The sequence below is a fragment of the Sander lucioperca genome, chromosome 18, assembly GCF_008315115.2.
Source record: "Sander lucioperca isolate FBNREF2018 chromosome 18, SLUC_FBN_1.2, whole genome shotgun sequence".
In the NCBI taxonomy this organism is placed as follows: Eukaryota; Metazoa; Chordata; class Actinopteri; order Perciformes; family Percidae; genus Sander; species Sander lucioperca.
In genome coordinates, this window is record NC_050190.1 from 28,925,228 (window position 1) to 28,942,241 (window position 17,014).

At 39.3% G+C, this 17,014-nt stretch overlaps 1 protein-coding gene across 1 annotated transcript; it reads right to left on the reverse strand.

Annotated features, from left to right (window-relative positions):
• Positions 1–3,418: 3,418 nt before the first annotated feature.
• On the reverse strand, positions 3,419–9,178 carry gsc (goosecoid). Its single transcript, XM_031321462.2, has 3 exons — positions 8,590–9,178; positions 6,517–6,776; positions 3,419–3,702 (listed from the first exon to the last, which is right to left on the reverse strand). Exons 1-3 carry the CDS (start codon positions 8,903–8,905, stop codon positions 3,553–3,555), a joined length of 726 nt encoding a protein of 241 aa, XP_031177322.1. The 5' UTR covers positions 8,906–9,178; the 3' UTR covers positions 3,419–3,552.
• Positions 9,179–17,014: the final 7,836 nt, after the last annotated feature.

Consider the following 17,014-nt stretch of genomic DNA (forward strand, 5'->3'; position numbering starts at 1 on the left):
ATATAAAAGAGACTTCAGATACAGTATTAGGGGACCACTAAGGTCTATATAAAAGAGACTTCAGATACAGTATTAAGGGACCACTAAGGTCTATATAAAAGAGACTTCAGATACAGTATTAGGGGACCACTAAGGCCTATATAAAAGCATCCAAAAAGCAGCATGTCATAGGACCTTTAAATTACTTTTTATCCAAAATAATGTTGAGTGAATCACAGACTGGTTTATGTCAAAGTTTAGTCAGGATACTGTTGTAAAACCATTTTTTTTTATTTATCAAATGCAATGAAAATGAATAAAACAACCAAAATTCAATGGAAGTAATGATTAATTTTACCTGCGATGATCGTTGTATGGAACCCATACAACATGCATCCATGTTATTTTTGGGGCATTTTGGTTCAAAGAAACCCATATTTCTGATATAAAAACTTTGAAAACAGGTCAAATTTGACCTGAGGACAACACAAGGGTTAAAAGAAAAGAAAAAACCTAGAATTAACTCAGGAAGGGTAGTTGCTGAGGGCAGCCCTGCTAAACACAAACATGTCATCATAACATGTTATGAACAAATCTGTAATTTTGCAGCATTTCGCCTCACTTTCCTCCAGTTCTTGTCTCATTCTCTCAGCTTCACCTTTTTCTGTTTTTCTTTGAGATGACACATCTGCTGCTTTCCTACAGTGCAGGATTAAGTGTTGATGCCGTTAATTACTTTTTTTAAAAACATCTTCTCTGGAAGGGTCACTCACTTCTAAGATCAGAGCTTTAGGGGTGCCTGGCACCATTTTAACCTAGTTTTTCATTTTTCTTTAAACGTTGTTCTACTGTGCTAACTGTGTGCATTTTGACATCATTTTGGACCATCATGGAAGGGGAAACACTGAATTATGTAACTAGAAAGACACCAACATTTCTGAGAAAACTTCCATTAACCCTTGTGTCATCTCCACCGTCGTCCGTGAACTTGTCATTCCGGGTCAAAATTGAAAAATGCAGCTTTGTTTGGAACGTTTTCCGACTTTTTTTGATGCTTTTTTATGCTTTTGGCGCTTTTTTAAAACCTTTTTGTTCCTCTTTTCAGCGCTTTTTTTAAAAATTCATGGTCAATAAACCTAATAAAATGATGTGTTTGACAAAAAGCAGATATGAATTATTTTGCATTTCACGGAATTCTGTGAGATCAGGTTGGATCAGAGGATGTTGAGTGACTGACTGGTTTATGTCAAAGTTTGAAACCATTTAAACATTTTTTTTTAAAAAGTCTTGACATTAAATAAAACAACCAAAATTCAATGGAAGTAATCAATAATTTGACCTGCGAAGAGCATGGATGCACAGATGTATATGTTGTATGGGTTCCATACAATGTACATGCATGCATCCAAGTTATTTTGGGGAAATTTGGTATGTTAAGAAACCCATATTTCTGATGTAAAAACTTTGAAAATGGGTCAAATTTGACCTGAGGACAATGGGAGGGTTAATGCCACAGGGCCATTCCTACCAAGGCGGCGAGGTGGTATCGGATAGGCTGTTTATCTATATGGAAAAGCAGACATTTCCAAAATGCAGTAGGCTATCAGTGGAACTTTTTCACAGCAGACAATTTGACTTGTCATAGCAGGAAAAGCACAGCTGAAATTGATAACCTTAACAATGGCTCAGTTCCATCAAGTGTCCCAGTAAGCTATTTCAATGAGTCAGCATGCACAATACCAGGACCTCTCCTTAGTGGAATGCAGCAATCATTAATGGTTTGGAATACACCTGTGCTTTTCCTACTATGACATGTCAACATGTCTGCTGTGAGAAAGGTCTGTAGTTTTTGAGATTCATGCGGTTTTGACTAATGGCTGACAAGCACTATTTTCTGAAAATGGCTCTGAATTTGTTTTCTGAATGATCTAGGCATCTCGATGCTGGGCTCACTCCTCACAACTCCTTTTAGCTCACAATAGATTAACACACACTAACACAGCGATTCTTTTTTGCTTCAGCACCCTTAAAAAAGGGCTTAAATCGGCCCTGGTAGTTATATTATGACGTACTGAGGACGCACCGGCTCTGGCATATTTGTTTTTGTTTTTTAAACACTAACCATCTGCTAAATCAACACTTTTTCTGACGTTTTTGTGAGCCGTGACGACACTTTTGGCGCCTTTTTTCAATGTGTTTGGCGCTTTTCACCACCATCTATAAACACCACTAACACCAACTCATTACCACTAGACTTATTTTTGGAATTCATGGTCAATAAACCTCATTTATAGGAAAGTATAACAAGTATAATCCATAATAATTTAGGATACTGTTTGGAATACTGTTTTTTTTATTCAAATGCTAAAAAATTGAATAAAACACCCAAAATTCAATGAAAGTAGGGATCCGATTATTTGTTGTACTTGCGAAGCAAGTATCCTCCATGTTATTTTTGGGTAATTCAAATTGGGTAGTCAAAAATGAAAGCCATATTTCTCATATAGGAATTTTGAAAACGGGTCAAATTTGACCCGAAGACAACGCAAACTTTCTCCTGTGCTGTATATTTTGTCTGCGCACTGCTCGGGCATGCGCACCATGCACGCTCTTGACTGAACGTCGTGTGTATGTGAACGTGCGACCAAACGTGTGCGTGAGATTATGCCATTATGTCGTTTTTTATTAAATGTGCTTTATAAATAAAGTTGGATTGGATTGATCGACTTGCTTCATTTTTTTTTTGCAGTTTAAACACCAATCAGCTGACAGGTCGATGTCAGAAAAAGAAAAAAAATCGGGAAATTAATTTTGGAATCTGTCCTCCCCAATTTCAAAATAACTATTTGAAATCGCCTCCTCTCCGCCTCGAAGAAAAAGTCAGACAAGTTGATGATGTTCCACTTATATTTTAATGAATACTCGTTGTCCTTTTACGTAGGTTTGCAAAATATAATTACATAAACGTCGGCATATGTTCCCCAACAGCTGTGGCTCTGCAGCCTCTGGATGTGTTACAGTCAATACCAGAATTACAACATTTAACATCCACAGAAGTGTCACACAAATTATATAACATTAGGGCTACGATATATTCCGACATGGCAGTCAATCCCCTCCGAGCGTCATCACGTCACCTGGCGTGCGTAACATTAACAAAACAACTTTTAAATTAAATATAAATAGCGGACACACAGGATCAATAATAAAATGTAAGATATGTACAACTGTGCAATATGGCAACACGTTTCATGACACGCGCGCGCACACACACACACACACACACACACACACACACACACACACACACACACACACGTGACCGCGGCGTTCGGTCGCTTTCACATACACACACGCACCCAGACGTATACACACACACACACACACACACACACACACACACACACACACACACACACACACACACACACACACACACACACACACAGTTGGCCGCGGCGTCCGGTCGCTTTCACACACACACACACACACACACACATGCATACACATACACGCACGCACGCACACACACGCACACGCACACGCGGCCGCGGCGTCAGGTCGTTTTTACTATCAGCTGTCAGAGTCCACTTCGCTTTTCGCCTCCTCGGTTTTCTCCGTGGAAGTTTTGGCCGTTTTGTTCCATTTCTGAGAGTTCTCTGATTCCTCTGATGAAGACCTTTTCTGCCTCCTCCACTTCGCGCGTCTGTTTTTGAACCAAACCTACCGAATAAAAAAAAAAAAGCACAGTTTTAATATCTAACCCTGGCGTGTTTTTCTTCTGTCCCGGTGGGAGCGACCAGAGGCGGACAGCTCGCTGTCTCTCTGTGTTCCAGTCAGAGATCCCCTCACCTGATTGGACACCAGTAGCCTGAGGTTAATACTAAACATTTTTGTCCAGTGCCAACATGTATGTAAAATAAATATAACTAAAATGAAGTAGTGCAAAAAAAAAAAAAAAAGTGTGTGTGTGTGTGTGTGTGTGGGGTAAGGTGCGCAGTTTTGAGACGCTATATACATATATACATACACAAAACAAATATGGTTATTAGATGACCATTGTTATTTTTGGCTGGTGAGTGAAGCGACTCTACCAGTCGCTCCCATATTTGAGCAGCATTTAGCTGCTATATGGTGATCATTTCCAACCCTGCCTGGAGCCTACAGTATGTTTCACCCCCGGTGTTAAAACATCGCAACATTGTGACAAATCTAGTGTGTTGATGTGTGTTAGTCCCCCTGCTCGGTCTGTAATGGTTCATTCCGTCCCGCAGCGTCATGCCGTGTATTTACAGAACAGGACGTTACACAGCTTTATTGTCTTATTTCGATTATTATTCTTTTTTTTAAACCCTTGTGATGTCTTCCTGTCAAACATGAAAAAAAACCTTTTTGTTGCGACTTTTTGTAATTTTTATAGCTGTTTCTGATGTTTGTATCCCTTTTTTTTTTTTGACGTTTTTGACGCTTTTCCCCAAAAAGTTTTAGGCGCTTATTTCGACATGCCATATTTCTGATCTAAAAAAAAAAAAAAAAAACTTTGAAAACGGCTCAAATTTGACCCGAGGACAACATGAGGGTTAATTTACAAACTAATATATAAAAAAAAAATTGATGACATCATCTCCCCTGCGACCATCCTGACGTCGGGTGATCTTTTATTCTCGCGCTAAAATAAATTCCAAATGTCAAGCGGACAACCTTCACATTCTGCGGAGTTGTGTTCCTTCGCTTAATAATAGGCTAATAATGCTAAACATAACAATTATGGGGATTATTATATTATTATTATTATTATTATTTAGTCGATTGGTTGGTTCATGTATGGGCTGGTTTCCTCTGACTTTGTTTTTTAATTCACATCGACAGCAAAGCTATAGTCTCCATGAATTCATCTCTGTTATGATTTATTAAAAAAAAAGCCCTGTCACAGGAAGACAATGTGCAACATCTCACCCGCTCGTGATTAGCTGACTCACTTATTTAGTTCAAGTCAGCCAAATGATGTCACCTCCTTCTCCTTTTTTAATTGTTTTTACATGAACTTGAATTGTTAAATTAGGCCTGACAATAAGGCACAACATAATAATATATTAAAATGTCCTGATGATTCTTGGAGAAGGTGTAGGATTAAATAAACGTAGCTATGCTTCTTGGATGCAAACTGCATTTCGCTGTTTTTGTGCTTGTACACTGCACAATGACAATAAAGTTGAATCTAATCTAATCTAATCTAATCTAATCTAATCTTCCTATTCCTATTCAAAGGCCAGACACTACAGGTGAATAGGACAACATTTTTAAATTACAGATATCACCATGAGACTTTACCAGTTGATTCCTCACGTGAAAAGTTATTAATACGTACTGTGTGTATATGTTTATACTTATATTGTTTATATCTTTTTATCCTTCTTATATTTGTATGTGTGACATGCTCCAACAACACCAGAACAAATTCCTCGTATGTGCAACGTACTTGGCAATAAAGCCCTTTCTGATTCTGATTCTGATTCTGATTCTGATTCTGAATAGGAGAAAAAAATGTATTGCAAATGTTCTGTAATTTTCCTGTTTTAATTAGGCTATATCTAATTAAATATGCGCTCATTTGCATATTTTGAAGCGAAGAATCTGACCATTGGGGGAAAAAACCAAGGTTCAAAATTATTTTTGCATTTTGTTGATATATTCAATGAAAAGACATTTACAGAGGGGATTATGAATATCTCCTTTTGTTAACCAGTGAATCAGAAAATACTGCCAAAATGGATTTCCGCCCTATTTTTAGGCATAAAATGTCATATAAATCAGGCCAAGAATGACATATCAACAAATCCCTCTGTAAAAACCTTCGAAATATAGTTAGGAATACGACTGTAAAGTTTGGTGTATGTAGGTCATACAGAAGTGGAACATCTTCGCTCGGAGTGTGAGAAAAAAAAACTAATTTTGAGAAAACGGCCTTTAAAAGATTTTTATGGCAAAATTCCACTAATTTCTATTGAAAGCCGTGAATTATAGACAAAATATGCCTTAGGGTCCAAGTAAGATCCATGTATCACACTGTTTAACATCTTGATTTTGTTTTTTTAGCTTTTATTGTTTTTATTATCGTTCGTAATTCATTCATCAACTCATGAATCCATTCAGGCCTGATGTCTGTGATGCTCCTGCTGGTTTTACAATCAACTCAACTCAACTCAAGTCTATATGAGAGCTAGTGAATGGCGGTTTGAATCGAACAACCATAATCAGTGCAGTGACTGGTTTAAAAGACAACAAGTCAGTATGAGGCTCAACTGTATGATATGTTAAGTTACTATTGTTTTTGTTCTTTTAGCTTTTATAGCTTTATATGTACATGTTGGAACTATAAAGCCTATAGCCTATCGTTCATTCATCAGAGCGAGTGGATGTTGAATATTTGTTTGTTTTGTATCGATCAATCAGAATCGGTGCACTGACCGGTTTAAAAGGAGAAACAAAAGAAACCCGTATATCTGAAGTGAATGAAAAAGCCGAAGCGCCTCTGACCTCGACCTTCTCCTCCCGGAGGTGGACCTTGCGGGCCAGCTGCTCCCGGGTGCCGACATCCGGGTACTTGGTCTCCTGGAAGAGGCCCTCCAGAGCCTCGAGCTGCTCGTCGGTGAAGATGGTGCGGTGCCTCCGCTTGCGGCGGCAGTGCAGCTGGTTGAGGAGCTGCAGCTCGGTGCGCGACAGGCTGCCCATGTTCATGTAGGACATCATCTGGTGCGGCACCGGGGAGATCAGCACCGAGCCCGGGCTGTCGTAGCCTGCGGAAACATCACACACACACACACACACACACGGGTGAGTATTTCGGCGGGGTATGCAGGGGATATTTCACTAGTTTACTATTTTCTCTAGTTGTAATCCTTTTACCATCTTCACATTATCTGCTCTATGTTCTATGTTCTGTTAGTCTAGTGTGTGTGTGTGTGTGTGTGTGTGTGTGTGTGTGTGTGTGTGTGCGTGTGTGCGCGCGTGTGTCTGCACCATAGAGTAGCACTTGTAATTTCGTTTTCTATAGGCCTACTTACAATGACAATAAATGCAATACTGATTCTGATATGCCCCCCCCCCCCCCCCCCGCCCCAATATTTAGACAAAGTAGATTTGCGCCCCTTAAAAACAATATGAAAGATTAAAAAAATTACTTCAAAACATGATTATAGCCTACCCTTCCTACCCCCTTCCTACCCCCCTCCCTAAAAAAAACAATACCGAAACATGCAAAAGAATAATTAATAATAATAACAGTAATAATAATAATAATAATAATAATAATAATAATAATAATAATAATAATAATAATGAAGACATTGCACCATAAATTGATGCAGAAAAGGCATGCACTGTTGCATAAAATTTCACCAGAAGGCTGTAAATAAAGTCTCTTTTGGGGATGACCGGTTATAATGTGTCTCCCCCCCCCCCACCCTCAACCTACGCCCTTGGGTGAGTTGAAATGGTTGGAACAATCAAAATGCCACAGCGGCGTGTATATAAATATATATACATATATACAAATAAACAGTGCGCATAAGTAATGTGGCTAATTGGAAACTCTTGCTTCGGTTGTGTACATGCAGATTACAGCTGGCGCGTAAAAATAACTGCAATCTGAAACTTGAGCTTTGTCTGTTTTTTTGGCACGTGAACATTTTCGTTCAAGCATTCAAACTAACAAACTTTATTTATGTAACCGTTGGCAGACATAGCCCCTGTCTTGAAACAGCCTTGTTCTTCTTCTTCATCTTTTGTACACACAAGTATGTTGAGTTCATGCGTAAAGCAACAGTTTGGAAACGGGTCAGTGACATTTATCCCTGACACTAAACCCGCAGCAGCGCTGGAGTCTTCGCAGGGGCAAGATAAAGACATCACACATGCATTTGACATCAGATTGGAATACTCCCAGAAGTGTTTGGAATCGGTTTCTATGTGTAAATGCGAAAGGTTTTAGTTCATGCGTAAACTAACGTCGCAATTCGTTGTTTTACGCACAAGATTAAAAGTAAGTTTTCTTGTCTTTCTGTCTTCGCATGGGGATTTGTCATGGAAACACGGATTTAAGAACATCGTAAAATAACAAAGCATTACAGGTTAATCATTCATATTTGTGTTTAATCACAATCAGCCCTTTGAATAATATTTTGTCTTCGAATTTTTGGGGTCAAAATGAGACCTGGTGCAACGAACAAACCGGTGTTTGTGTTTTTTTACAATAGGATGGCACTGTTTATTCTTGTTAATGTTAACGTGACAAACAAACCAATGTTGCATTTAAAACCTAAAAATAAGAAGTTAGGTTGAATTCTGTGTTGATCTAAAAGTAGGTAGTCCATTTGTATTCGCCACTTGTAGGCCTGTATTCGTTTGTACATTCTTTTCCTTTGTATTTTTTATCTTCATTTTTGGATAGTTGTTCTTCTATTATATCCTATTTATTATTTACTGTGTATTCTGTAGGTATGTGTGCTGTGTGTCTTATGTTTTGCTGCTGTAGCACTGAAATTTCCCAATTTGAGATCAGTAAAATCTGTCTAATATAATCTAAACTCAGCCAGAGCTGGGTTGTCCTACCTGCCGGGATGCAGGGGCACTGCTGCGGGCTGAGGCCGGCCACAGAGCCGCAGCACGGCGGCGCTCCTCCGGCGCCCTGGACGTGCAGCTGTCCGTAGTAGTAGCCGTTATATCCTATCCTGGTCCCGTTAACAGACGGAACACCGGGGGGAGAAGGCCCGCACGCGGCGGAGTACAGTCCGTTGTAGTCGGTGTAGATGGAGTCCGTGAGGCCGGCGGAGAGAACCACCGGGCCGCTCCGGTGCAGCAGCAGCGGCTCCTTGCAGCTCGGCCGGCCGGACAGGATGCTGTCTATGCTGAACATCCCGGCGGGCATCACACCGGTGCGCGGCGGCTCGGGAAAAACGGCTAAAACTCTTTAAAAGTGAAAAAATGTCTCTGTAAAAGTGAGTGTCCTGGACTGAAACGATTCCCACAAAAAAAAAAGTTCTCCTAAAACTGCGCCATGATGACTCTGCTGGAGCTGGAGGGTACTTTTCTTCCATGCGCGGCTCCGCGAGCTCGTCTCGAGGATGCCGACTGACTGCTTGGGCTTTTGAATGCTGGACCTGCGGAGAGCAGGGCTGGTTTTTATACCCTGATGACGTCACGGCGGAGCGGCTGCTCTGGGATCAGCTGCTGCTGCTGCTGCGACCCGCGGACCCCGTGAACGGCCACAGATATCTGTCTGTGTGTATTGAGAATTAATTCAATTAAGATAATCCGCACTGTTTGCAGACTTCTTTTTTTTGTGTGTGTGTGGAAAACTCCGGTGCTGGGTCACAACAGAGGCTCTGCAGAGTAATCCGATTATTTCCCTGTCAGCGAAGGCATCATAATCTGTGGAACACATTTACATTAGTGTTTATAATAAGGGAGCAGATAAGGCCTTTCACACCGACTCGTGAAGTCAGAGAGTACAATCTTAACAACGACACCCGCAAATAAAGGAATTTATCAATCAAACTCAAATGATATTGAACTGTTTTTTGTTGCTTGAAATGATATCAAACAATTTTACGGCAAACCACAGCCCGCAGGCAACCTAAGGTGCGCGTAAAAGTGGAGAAAACAGTTCGATAAATATCATTCATTTACCGATTTCAAAAGAATTTCAGGCCTGTCAATAAGCCCACACACACACTCAATACGTTTAGTTTTATTCCATTTTTTTGCTAATTGGTTGAAAGGGATGACATGCTATACGGCGATTTATAGTAAGAAAGACAGACATAAGAAAGGAAGAGACGGAAAGAAAGAAAGATGGAACGAAAGACGGACAGGCAGAAAAAAGACAGAAATTAAAAGACGGACAAAGAAAGGAAGAAATAAAGAGACCAAAAGGAAAGAAAGAAACAAAGAAAGAAAGAAAGACAGAGGAAAGTCAAGTTGATTTCTAGAGCACAGTTAAACACAGCTTAAGCTGAGCGAAGGGCTGTACAAAAAGCATTATTAAAGAAAATTGAAATTTGTGAAACACAAAGAACATCCAACGACAACAACCAGCAGCATTTCACAAATAACAGAAATATGTGTGTCTTTTCAGTCATCTTTATTTTTGAAATGATTATTTATAGTAATGTAATATCAGCAGAAACACTCCCAAGGCATATGGGATTACTAGTAGAAGTTAAAAGAAACAACGCGTGGACCTGTAGAAACGGACAGCACGTGTGCGTAAAGGTGCAGTGGAACTGTAATCACTGCTTTTCATTTGTTTGTTTTTTTTCTCTCCCCTTCTCTACATGAGTAAATAAATATGAAGCATATTTCCATGTCGGGTTGAAGCCACTGAGTGTTCTATCTGGGGATTCATCTCATTATCTAGCACTTCGCTCGCTTCTCGGCGGGGGAGCAGATCAGCGCGTTTCCTCCCCGTTAGCAGCTCCCCCTCTGCGGGGCAACAGCGCACAACATTCCCCCCCTGACCGGGATAAGATAACGGCCCATTATCGCTCCATTCAGCCTGGAAACAGAGTACTTATTGCATATTTACACCGCTAATCAACATGTGCTGAGTGGGGTGTGTGTGTGTGTGTGTGTGTGTGTGTGTGTGTGTGTGTGTGTGTGTGTGTGTGTGTGTGTGTGTGTGTGTGTGTGTGTGTGTGTCTTGCGGCTGCTGTGCAGGAACGTGGATTCCCGGTTCAGACCTTAATGGGACTCGCTGATTGCATTTAACACTCGCTGTGGTGTTAACACATGCTCACGTCAGGCTGACAGATGAGGTTTGTGATTTGAAAATGTGCCGTTTAGTTATGGGAGGTGATTAGCGCTCTGTCTGAAGCGTATTGTCCTCCACTAATGCGTTAAAGCAACTGATTTCAATCAGATCTGCAGAATTCTACGTACTTGTTTTCCGGCACGAGCATATATATGGCTTATATAGGCCTAAATGTTACTGCTGGGAAAAAAAAAACAACCAATAATGCAGAATATTTTTGCAAAAGACAGTAATACAGAAAGAAAGAAAGAAAATAATAAAGACAGAAAGAGAGATGCAAAGTAAGAGAGACAGATGGAAAGACAGACAGACAGACAGAAAGACAGAAAGAAATACAGACAGACAGACAGATGGAAAGACAGACAGACAGACAGAAAAACTGAAAGAAAGAGAGAAAGAAAGAAGGAAAGAAAAATAGAAGGCATTTAAAATGTTTGTTACTCAGTATTTTTCTATTGAAGTTATTTCTCAGAGCCAGGTTTTTGACATAGACCAAAAATCCTTTTTGGGAAGATTGGGGACTTCTGACAATCCAAAAATCAATCACCTCAGTGCAATAATATGCCATATCATATGGACATATAAAAAGATGAAAACAAGCATATTAGAAAATGTGTATTAGAACACCCATATGCGCCCTTCCTTCTTATCTTAATACATCTGTATGTTTTACTCATTTATTTTCGGGTTAGTCATTCTGTGGAAGCTCAGGCAGCCGTTGCTTTTGGTCCCAGAGTTGGGCATCACATTTTCTGCACTGCACTCTCTCTTTGTTGCAAATGATACCCATATTTGTATGTGTCATTTTCTTCTATTCCTTACTTCCATGCTATTGCGCTCCACAAAATGCAGTTGTTTTTACTGCAAAAGATAACAAATATGGATCATTCTTGCTTTTAAAAATCTCTAATTATAAGGACCAAGATTGTGTGTTTGCTCTCCGTGGTGAAAGCTACAGAACTGCCTCTTAAAACCTGATTGGTGGATCCGTTCTCCCTCACTGTCAGCATAAAAAGACTTGAATCACTCAATCAGGATCCTTTCACCCCTATCTGACAAGTGTTATAACAAAGACACGTGTCCAGGGTCATCATATGTACATATCCATCACTGAGAATGGTTTGTCCTGACCGCACGATGCTGCACGTCTTAATGCAGCAGATTGAAGAAAACAAAAACAATTTAGAAGTTCAGATTAAAATACAATGTATCTTTAAACACCAATTAGACTTCTTTAGATAGTCATGCACATGCTTGTGGTTTTGTATGGGGCTAAACTTCCTGAAATGTTGTTCCCAATCCAAAATGTAACATTATAGGTTCAAATTCAGATTCGGAAAAAGTTCACTGGCTGTCCCGGCAGAAAATCGTCTTAGACGTGGCTCAACATACAGTGCAAAACAAACTCAGACAGTAAACGTACAATATGTGTTCCTAAAAAACTGAAATAACGTATACAAACTATTTACACAGAGGGAAAAAATTACAATATATGCGTGCTAAGTGGTACACATACTAAATATAGCTACTGATGAGAAACATGTCATGAGATATTACGTGTACAAATTTAAATATTTATAAATCCACCATGGATAAAGGGTCAAAAAGACTTTGTGTTGCCTCAAGGCAGCGGCATTAAACTCAGTTGCAGGTGATGGTTATTCCATACACACACACTTTCTAGCAATATGAAAAGCAAGACAGGATTTTTAGGTTTAAAATTAAATTTCAATTGTACACCCTTTCTACATTCCAGCTCAAACAATTTACAGCTGGATAAAATGTGACACATTTTTTTATTTTGTGTGTAAAAGCACACATGGATGAGTTTTGTCCTGTCCTGCTTGCATGCATCTGATAGAAAGCCCTGCTTGTTGTTGCCTTTTTGATATGGAAACCTGTTATGTTCTTCAGGTTGAAAAGCCTTTTCTGTAATACAGTCACACTGTGATTCCAGCCCAGCGGAGAGTGGGAGAGAGAGAGATAGAAAGAGAGAGAGAGAGAGAGAGAGAGAGAGAGAGAGAGAGAGAAAACAGGGCCATACGTTGTTATTATTTCCACATTTATTTCTACATTTCTACCTCCAAGTTGCAAGTGACCGAGTCAAAAGGGATTGCTATAAAACGAAACGTCCATTTGGAAATAAAAGCTGTGGAAAGGCGGGCGCAAAAGCAGCACTTATAGGTGAATAGAAGCGTCAATCAGGCTGCTGATGGAGGCTGAAGACTCACAGAGCTACAATAGCTGATGCATCTTTATATATCAGAGCCCTGATCTGTAAAAACCTGGTTAAATACGGCAACTAAAAACAGCAAGACTTGGTAATGCATCCTTCCAAGAGGGGATAAATACATGGGAGGGCTGTCCAGGCTTTCATTCTGATGGCCTTTTACATTTGACTGCAGCAGAAAGTAGCATCAGCATAATTTACATAATAACAACATCAGAAAATACCAGATAGATAGATAGATCGATAGATAGATAGATAGATAGATAGATAGATAGATAGATACTGTAGATAGTAGGGCTGCACAATTAATCGCAATTTTATCGAAACCGCAATATGGACTAATGCAATATCCAATATAAGCGCAATATTTGTTAAAAGCAAAATATGTGTCAAACCACTCTGAATGTATTGTGTATGTATGTGTTGTGTATTGTAAGTATTGTGGTGCTGCAGAGACGTTCCAGCCTACAACTTGTACTTTGTTTGGTACAGATCCTCGCAAAAATCAAACTATAATCATTTACATCTTTTAAAATTAAATATTTTTCAATACATATGTATATATATATATATATATCTATATATATATAGATGTATATATAATATTGTGCGCCCTAATAGATAGATAGATAGATAGGTAGATAGATAGATATTTTGTTTCCATAATTCATGTTGAATTTATTCTTATTTCTATGACCTTTTGTAACCCATCACAGGGCAGACAACTGGAGTCATGCACGTCCGAGATCGGGGAGAGTGGGTTTAGTTGTAACACTACAACTTCCTCCATTCAGGAACACGTTTGAGTGGCGTCACTCAGCACCTTATTACTGCATTAAAGCGTCAGTTCCTCCGACTGCCCAACAATGTCTGAAATACCCCCCCCCCCCCCCCCCAAGTTTGTGTGTCTCTGTAGTCTCGACCAACGGGGCTATCGCTGTCAGACAGTCTCTCCTCCGAAGCCTTCTTGGTGTTGCACTCTGTTGTACACATGGAGGCTGACAGAAGTAACAGAGCGGTGTCCATGCTCAGACACTTTTTGGCTAACATTCCATCAGAATATCTGTTTAACCCTTGTGTTGTCTTCCCGTCGACCATGAACTCGTTGTCCATCCAGGTCCAAAGTGAATTTGAATTTTTGGAGTGTTTTTGGCTCTTCTTTTTTTTATGCTTTTGATACTTTTTTAAAAACGTTTTTGTCACTTTTTTCAACGTTTGATTTTTAAATTCATGGTCTAATTTATATGACATTATAAATAATAATTTAGTTAAAAAAGCAATATTATGAATTATTTTGACTAATAAGATTAATATCAGAGGATGTTGAGTGGATCACAAACTGGTTCATGTCAAAGTTTATCACGATACTGTTTTAAAACCATTTAAACAGGTTTATAAAATTGAATAAAACACCCAAAATTCAATAAAAGTAATAATTCATTTTACCTGCAAAGATCCTTGTATGGCTTCTATACAACATACATCCATGCATCCATGTTATTTTTTGGGCATTTTGGTTCAAAGAAACCCATATTTCTGATATCAAAAACTTTGAAAACGGGTCAACAAGGACAACACGAGGGTTAAATACAAATAGGCTATAAATTATCTTAATGATTTCAGTTAACTTATTGGTATAAAACTAAAGTGTAAACATTTTCAATTAGCCATGCGCTACCCTTGGTGTCCAGTTTGTTAATGTGTGTGTGTTTGTGAATGAATGTGAGTGATAGACACATACACAGTTATATGCAGGTTGGTGCGGTGCCAGACAGGCCTTTGTGTTTGTTTGTGTGTGTGTGAATTTACTTCCTGTGTATTTGAAAGGAGACACAGAGAATACTTTTAATAGACCTCTTTCAAGCCCATGTTACACACACACACACACACACACACACACACACACACACACACCTTTTTAAACTTGTGAGGACCCTCATATGGAATGCATTATGTCACCCTGACCATCACAACTAAATGCATAACCCTAAACCTAAATCTAAGTCTTAAAATGTCCTCACTGCGAGATGGTTTAAAACGGAAATTGGTCCCCCTAAAGAAGGTCCCCCTAACGCTCCCCTCCCAACCACACACACACACACACACACACACACACACACTACAGATATGTATTGTACATGTCAGATCCTTTGGCTGGATTGGGCTGGAGCTGCGTTCAATGTCTACGATGAAACCCATGTGTTGCTCAGAACTGTTCCCAAGAGTTCAAGGAGGCTCCCCCCCCCCTCACACACACACACACACACACACACACACACACCCCTCTTGTCCTCATCATCCCCACCACTACCCCATGAAAGCGTCTGGTTCTCTAACAAAACCACAAAGTGCCTGTAACCTGACCACACGTTTAATATCCGCCTCGCACAATCAAAAGGCCACGAATCACAAAACGTAGTTTTTGGTCAGCAGTCATGTACTTCACACATGAGGTTCACGTAAGTTGTAAATGTAACAATCCTCGCAGGCCTCTGCTCGCTGGAAAACAAGTGGCAGTGACGAACGCTGCGTTCCTCCGTGAGACACAGAGAGAGATTACAGCCACGTTAGGCCAAATCATGAACGCCATCTTATCAATCTGAATCCCTAAAGTAAGCGTAAACAGTTATTGCACATGAAAAGCAAACTTGTCAATTACTGCAAATAATACTAATAGTTAACAATGGTGGAATTAGGAAGGTGGTGTCGGGCTTTGGAGGCGCCTAGTGGTAGTATCACAGATGACACTGAAAGAAACAGACGGCTGTTATTGTGTTTTGTACCGTTTATGTTTAAAAGCAGTGAAAAGTATTTAACCCTTGTGCTGTCTACCCGTAGACCGTGACCTTGTTGTCTTTCTGGGTCAAAATTGCAAATTAACTTTTTTTGGCTCTTTTTCCAACGTTTGTTGATGCTTTTTAAAACGTTTTTGTCACTTTTTTCGATGCTTTTTTTTAAATACATGGTCAATAAACATAATTTAAATGACATAATACCTATTTTTTTTCTTAAAAAAAAAAAAAAAAACAGAAATTGTGCATTATTTTGACTGATAGTTAAAATCAGAGGATGTTGAGTGGATCACAGTTTATTTCAAATGCTATAAAATTGAAAGAAAAAAACAAACACCCGCAATTCAATGAAAGTAATCATTCATTTTAACTGCCAAGAATGTTACATGGCTTCCATACAACGTACATCCACGCATTCATGTTATTCTGGGGCAATTTGGTTCAAAGAAACCCATAATTCTGATATAAAAATGGGTCAAATTTGACCCGAGGACAACAAGGGTTAAAAAAAAGTAAGAAAAGAGAGAGACAATTACAATAAAAATATGAAAAGATACACTATCATCATATGTACAATATAACTTAAGGAGTTTTTCACTTTATCATCATCAAATAAGACAAAATTGAAAAAAAAGAAACTGTCGTGTATCAAATGTTGTCAAGTAAAAAAACAGGAACTAGGGTGTAAAAAACTTGTTAAAATAAATGTTGCCACATTATATAGATTTCAAAGTTTAAACTTGTTTTTAGTTACGTTCGTGAGAGTGGGTTGCACAGATGAAAACACTCCAAACAAACGTTGGGAGTGTGTTATTATTTCCTGTGGGTTTTTGTCAACCAAATTATTTTTAAAAAGCATTCAAGCCAGCATAGCATTTGGGTTGATTTTCCTAAGAACCCAGCCTTGAGCTGTTGGCAGAAGCAAGAGTTAAGATTTCAGATGAATATAAAGACCATACAAAGAGGGGGGAGGGGGGCACAAATGCAAATGTATCCATTTTCAAAATGGCAGTGTGGTACCTGCTATTGAGCCATGCCTGTGTCCAGTCATTTTCTACTTAAATGGTTTCAATTCAGTGCTAACGTCATGTTGTCAGAGGCAAAAATGCCCCGGCCGCTTTCTTTCAGAGGTCATCAATCATTCATTATAACCCCGAATCCATCAGCCAATCCTGGTAATTACTGATTACAGGCAGGCAGTGA